The 7,482-nt window shown below is 38.9% G+C and overlaps 1 protein-coding gene across 1 annotated transcript; it reads right to left on the bottom strand.

The window, feature by feature from the left end:
* Positions 1–3,451: 3,451 nt before the first annotated feature.
* On the bottom strand, positions 3,452–4,444 carry LOC140227000 (uncharacterized). Its single transcript, XM_072307433.1, has one exon. The coding sequence runs from the start codon at positions 4,442–4,444 to the stop codon at positions 3,452–3,454; it is 993 nt and encodes a 330-aa protein (XP_072163534.1).
* Between the last annotated feature and the right edge of the window lie 3,038 nt (positions 4,445–7,482).

The raw sequence follows: 7,482 nt of genomic DNA, 5'->3' as shown, positions 1-7,482 counted from the left end.
AATTGCCATATACATCATATTATATTTGCTTGGCACTCCTTTCCTTAACCAAAATTCAAAATCAATGAGCCGTCCATCAATACTAAATAGTTGATATATATAACATAAACCTGCTTCAAAAAACGGTCTGCAGAATATTGAGTGCTTATCAATCAAAATATTCTGGTTATTCCATACTGGTTGTTGTAGGATGTCTGCTTGGCTATTTTCATCACCAATAAAATCCTCATGTATGTTTGTCTTTAACCATATTCGTAGAATATTCTCATAAAATGGAGGGATACCCCTCTTATCAATAGTTTCAAGGGAATAATTACTTTGGAACACTAGAATTCCACCAAGCCTTTTTAAGAAATAATCTCCCAATAGCACCCATTGATGGTTACGATTTCCATAATATCTTTTAACCCACTTAATTAACTGCGTATCAATCATACATTGTAAATTGGGGAATTTGAGACCACCCTCAGCATATTGTGCATACATAGTTGACCTTGAAATCTTATCTGGGCCATTCCATAAAAAGGAAAACATTAACTTCTCTACTTCTTTCACAAAATCTTGAGGAATTTCAATATTTGACATCAAATAAATTATTTTAGACATAATAAATGTTTTCAAAATTTGAATTTTACCAATTAACGTTAAATTACGAGTTTTCCACATAGAAAATGTTCTCTTAATCTCACCCAATCGATCTTCAAAGTTTCTTCGGATTGCTTCTTTTTTGTCATATGAAAACCAAATTCCAAGAATTCTAAGACCATTGTCTGACCACTTTATCATCTGTGGCTTTTCTTTTGATAGTCTATCACTTCCTATCCACATTCCTTCTGATTTGCTTCGGTTGAGGCAAAGGCCTGATATATCAGAAAATTCTTGAAAGCTTTCTAATAATACTGATAATGATTCTGTATCCTTACAAAAACATGTTATATCATCAGCGTAAGCTCATGTTATATCATCAGCGTAAGCTGTATATTTAATCTGTTTTCCGATCATCTCCATTCCAATGATTTTTGGATTATTTAACAATCTCATTAAATATATCTCGAGCCCTAATATGAATAAAAGGGGGGCAAGGGGGTCGCCTTGGCGAACACCCCTTCCAATTTCAAAATAACCAGTGGTAAAGCCATTTATCAATACACAGCTATTTATACCTGCATGCAATGTTCTCACCCATTGTATCATTGACGGACCAAAATTAAGACATTCTAAACACTGTAGTAAATACCTATGACTGAGTGAATCAAATGCTTTGGTGAGATCTAATGCTAACACAATTCCAGATACATTGTTGGCATCTGCATAAAACATTAAATCTGAAATCAGTCTTATACCTTCACCTATATATCTGCCTTTAATAAATGCTGTTTGCTGAGGATTTATCAAATTACCAATAATTTTGGACATACGTTTCGCTAGACATTTAGAAAGTATCTTTGCATCCACATTTATTAAGGTGATTGGTCGCCAATTACCCAATAATCTCTTATCTTTATTGGATTTAGGAATCAATTTAATTATTCCTTGCCTCTGTGACACGGACATACTTCCTTTTTCAAAAGCATGGTTAAATGATCCTATTAGTTCTTTAGAAATCAAAGACCAAAATGTCTCATAAAATTCCACCGATAAGCCATCATTACCAGGTGTTTTATTTTTTGACATCCCAAGGAGGACTTCCCTTGCCTCTTCATGTGTTATCAGACCTTCACAAGAGGCCTTTTCATCTTCCGTGAGGTGTTTTAAGCAGGAACTTTTTATATAATCATAACTCACTTTGTCAGACACTGTATCCCTATTTTCAAACTGTTTACCAAAAGATTTCATCACAAAATTTCGTATATGATGGGGATGTTCAAGAAGTTCCTCACCTGTATCTAATACATCTATGTTTGTACTCTGTGCTTGTGTCTTTTCCAATGATAAAAAATATTTTGTACTCTTCTCTCCTTTCTCGTACCAGGTACATCTTGAACGTAATATGGCCCCCTCTGCTAAATAGTTGTACATGCAGTTAAGTTCCTGTTCAATTTTGTCTTTCTTTTCCCATTTTTGCTCATTCATTTCTGTCGGGTCCATGTCATTTATTATTTTCAATTCTTGTTCTAATTCTTTTCTTCTAATTTCTTTTATATTTTTCTTCCTTTTAGAAAATGTGATTGTAAATTCTCGTATTTTGAATTTTAACCAATCCCATAATTTTCCTTTATCATTTTTATCTTCCCATTCATTTACCCACATCTCATAATGTCCCTTTAAATTTTCAACATACTCGACATCATTAAGTAAGCTGTTATTAAACTTCCAATAAGATGGGCCCACAGTGTACTCTTTAATTCTCAGATGTAAATTCACAAAATCATGATCTGACAAAACACAGGGGACCATATCACAATCTGTCACCATATTTTGTACAGACTCATGGATTAACCAGAAATCCAGTCTTGACTGAACACAAGGATTGGAGCGTCTCCAAGTAAATCGTCTTAATAACGGGTTCTTGTCTCTCCAGATATCTATTACATGATAAACGTTTTTAATATTTTCTATTATTTCACAAGAGTGCTTCCAAGTGGACTTCATATTACCGCCCTCTCGGTCCAGTGCCAAATTTTGAATAAAATTAAAATCTCCCCCTATCAATATTGTCTGTTCCGCATCATAATATTCTTGTATAGTCAAGTCTACAGCTTTAAAAAAATGCATGTCGTCTTTTTCATTATTTGGTGCATATACATTACATATCATTTTTTTTCCATATACTTCCATTTTAACCAGCAAAAATCTCCCGTTAGAATCTTTCACTGTCTCTGTCAATTTCATATGTGGGGTTTTCCGAAATATGATACACACTCCCCTACTAGAGGAGGTTCCATGACTGAATACAATATCGGCTCTTAATTGGTTTTTCCATAAACTTTCATCCTTATCAGTCGAATGGGTTTCCTGTAATAAAATAATATCCTTTTTTAATTTGGATAAAAAACAAAAGTATTTTTTCCTGGCTTTAAAGTCCCCTAACCCATTAACATTATGGGTCATTAACTTCAGATCCATATACATATTTCACAAGTAGGTAACCTTGAAAATTCTTATGACTCACCATGATCAAGACAAAACAGACAACAAAACATTGGCAATGAAAAAAACACACATACAATTTGCATGAAATCGAGTAAAACATGATCACAAGGAATCAAAGTGCCCCTGGGCATCTTCACAGTTATTTTTTCCTCAGGTTGGCAAAAACAAATAATTTTCCCTACCACTTAATCACATGGATAGTGTATCTTGTCTTCGGAGATATCAACTGTTAATATACTGCTGGCATGACAGGGTGCTGACTGCTGAGCTATGGCTGTCGTGTCAAGAGCTTTTCAAAGTATGCCGTATTTTGTTAGACCATTGTCTACTGTGCAAAAGCAAACTGCCAATATCCATTCTATCTTGTGGTGTGCTCCTTGTACTCCACTTCTTTTCCGCTCTCAGTCTCCCTGTAAAACAATCGCGCCGGATATTTGAAGTACACCTTTCGCTTTGGGTCCTCCTCTTTCAGCTTTCGTTTCAGTGGCAGCAATTTCCTCCTGCTTTCTCGCACTTCCACCGGCAGCATCTCATCGACAAATATCTGGTGATCCTTTCCGTTGTGCTGAAAAGGCCTCTCCTTCAAATATCTGCGGGCACTGCTGATCACTGTTTGTCTGGTTGTGTATCTACTGAAAGCTACCACAACTGGGCGAGGAGGGCCGGGTTTTGGCCTGATGCGGCCTGTGCGATGAGCTCTTTCAATGCTCACTTCACCTTCCATTTGCATATTTGACTTGGCAAATTCTTTGATCAATTGCTCACACTTCCCAGCGTTTTCAGCACCTTCGGGAAACCCGTAAAACACAGCCGTATTCCTCATCTCTCTCGCAGTGAGGTCAACAAGACGCTCTCTCAATTTCATATTCTCCTTTTCTTGCTTGTTTACTTGGTCCTGTAACTGTTTGATATCAAAACGGCACGACTCTTGCTCCTCTTTCAAGTTACTGATTTCTTTCTCATTTGTTTCAATCTTACCAAGAGCTGTGTCCAACCTTGATGTGAGATTGGAGTTCATTTCGTCTATCTTGTGGATAAGGGTCGCGAGTAGTTCATCTGTGGTTGACTTCTCCCCGTCTACTCGTCGTTTTTTCTCAAGCGAGGAGCGTGGAGGTGATTCCGCCGACGCGCCCGGGCTGGTTCCCTCCAGATCTCGGTGAAGTGGATTCACTACCGTGTGCACTGCAGAGTCAGTTAAGCCGTGTGCATTATCACTGTCACTGTGCTCTTGCGTAGCCTTCTCCGTAGTAGCGTCGCTAAAATCCATCTTATGGTCAGAATCCTCCTTTTCCTTGAAATAATAGGAGATTGTAACGACTCCTTGGTCTAAGATCCTTTTTCTCGATGTCATTTTGACTTTTCAAACTGTAATAGGCGAAATGAGCTGCAATTTTATTTCCTCCTAATGCCTCCGTACCACTCAGGCACGTCCTAACCGCACAGCGCCATCTTGGATTCCCCAAAATCAAAACTTGCAAGAAGTCACAATTCCTCACAAAACTACAAAGCCTTCACAAAAAGAATGCACTATGTAAGAGCATACATGTCCACATGAACCCAGTCACACACGCAGAACAGGCAAAAATTTCCCGCGATAAACAGAAAACAACGTAATCCCTAAGCCTTCGAATAAGGCATATAATCAGGGGACCGTTTCATGAAACTTTTTGTCAGTGATTTACACTGACAACTGTTAAAAGCTACTGAAATCCTTGCGTCTGATTGGCTGATAGCAAATTCGTCGGTGAAAACCTCCGACGAACTCGTTGATGAAACGCCCCCCAGAACACCACTGCATCACATAAGCATGTGATCTAGAGACATCAAATGAGTATATACACTCAATACAAACGACCACATAGCACGATTGTGCTATGTGGATGTGTAAAAGGTTAGCCTTACCAAGGAAGATATACCAAAGCCTTTAACCGAGGCTAACCATCCAGAAAATTCGGCGTGACCCGTAGCCAATGTGTAAGCAAGCCCCCACACCTACACATCCAGCATACGCACATACGCACACTCACAAACTGCTCTAGCCCTACACACGGACGACTCGCTAGACCGGCCGTCTGCGACTACAAAACACGTGCGAGCCTAATATGCAATATCAACGTTCGCTCACAACTGAGCGTGAAAATCTTCACCCAAATAAGTCTACACAAGACCTTCATGCGAAAACGACGAACGTTGGAAAACGTGAGAGTCCTCACCAAAATCTGCTCTTGGCCTTCACACAAAACGTAGTCTAGATCTATATAACTACAAACACAGTTAATGACTGCCAAAGCCTATGCAACATAAATGTTACACACAACGTGTACAACCAAACGTGAGAATCCTCACCAAAACCTGCACCAGGCCTTCACACAAAACGTAGTCTATATAATTACAAACACAGTCAAAGACTGCCAAAGCCTATGCAACAAAAATCGTGCACAACCAAACGTGAGAATCCTCATCAAAACGCAAGAGGCCTATCAGTATCAGAACCTACATGCAAGCAATATGCATACGCCCTATACGTCATGAGCCTATACACCATCGACGCTATACACTACGTACTTACAGCAAACGTGTACAAGCAAACGTGAGAGTCCTCACCACAATCCGCATGGAACATGCGAAAAAAAGCGGCTTGCTTGTTCATTTTCCCGGACAAGGTCCCAATTTGTCACGACTCAACCCAATCACTACATCATGACAATCAAAATGTTCCGCTCCATTCCAGGCAGATCGCACCCAAACCATCACAACAATGTTGCAAAAGACCACGATTGGGAAGCCATGTCTTGATCTGAGAGCGATAACTTTCTGCGGACCTCTTTTATTGGTATTAGCCTTGTTCAAGGCGCATCACACAGATATAATTCTCGCTATCCCCATTGACGTAAAAAACTCATGGGCAAGCTGAAGAGCTCTGTCACGGGTGCACTGTGGGATTCCTGGGTCCCTTGTTCGCTTCCGGTTGTCTCACGCGAGTCGCAGTTCCCGTACGATTCAATGGAGTTCTTTGTCTGCTTTTCCGTTGTTAGCCCTTTTTTCTTGGCTATAATTCAGCTTAAACAAGTTGAAAGTGTCTAAGCTTTACTGATTTGCGGTCACTAGAGCCATGGTTCAATACTGCAAGGCTTCAATGTGCTGGTCACATGATGGAAAGCGAAGAAATCTTCAACAACAAAAAAAAATACGTCTTTATAAAGACAGAGCGTGATGTAAGTGCATGTGCAGCCAAAACCGGGGCAAGTCTGTCCCATGAGCTATCCCATAATGCATCTAAAACGCTGCTCTGCGTAAGGCACCTACGTATTAGTGATACCCTCAATTGGCTCTAATGCTGTGGGTCATCCTCATCATCAGCTTTATTTACATATATCTTCATGCAAATACATGTCGTATGATTGTGTCCGTGGCATGCTTTAACAGGTATGCATAATAAAAAGAAAAAAATATTGAAAAAAAATCCTTGTAAAGAAATAAAGCTATAAGGAAACAACACCGTATGCTGCATAAGGGTTCATTATGTTGCTCTTGAAATCCGTATGCCTTGTTCTTACTGATCCATTACATAACACTATACCAACACGATGGACCGACCATGGATCGATCTTATACTGCTTCCAACTGAACTCCATGACGGTTGGGTATGAAGCAAATAACCACCATTATCTATTCTGTTTCCACGTAGAACCTGGATATCTCGGATGCTACTATGGTGACAAACAGACATTTCAAGTTCTACCGAATCCTGAATTTGAAGTTAATTCCTACAAAGAGTGTGCAACTACCTGTAGAAGACGCCCAGTTCTTAATCCCATTGCCGTCATGCATGAGAGAAATTGTACATGTCTCCAACAGAAGGATTATTTCAACTTCGTCTCTACCTGTTCAAAATGTTCTCATAATTGGGAATGTCCAGGCGGGACAGGAAATTTCCTTTATTTCTTCAACCGTGAGTAAGATTACTAGAAATTCATTGACAACGAAAGAAAGTGATAAAATTGCTTACATTAGTTCTTTTCTTGTTTTACATACTTAATGTTGAAGCATCTAGTTCATACATTAATACTAGCACTCCGTTAAATTTTGTAAATCTATACTGAAGATGACATGCAGAAATAAGACTAACCGAACACTCTCCCATTCATTGATTGAAAGTATTTCCTTTCATCATCACTTTTGCCAGAATGCGGTATGTTTGAATTATGTTGATAATCACTACAGTATTAGACCCTATTGTAATCATCGGCGCTATATAACTAATTAGGGGGTCCTGTTCGTTATTCTGAAGGTTCGTTTTTCCGAAGGTTCGTTAATTCGAAACACACAAATTTCCTATACCTAGACATTACAAAAAGTCTACACGCGAACGGTGACAAACAGATAATG

Source organism: Diadema setosum, chromosome 4, assembly GCF_964275005.1.
Source record: "Diadema setosum chromosome 4, eeDiaSeto1, whole genome shotgun sequence".
Classification (NCBI taxonomy): domain Eukaryota; kingdom Metazoa; phylum Echinodermata; class Echinoidea; order Diadematoida; family Diadematidae; genus Diadema; species Diadema setosum.
Note: the sequence above shows the minus strand (reverse complement) of the source record. Positions and strands in the feature narration are given on the sequence as shown.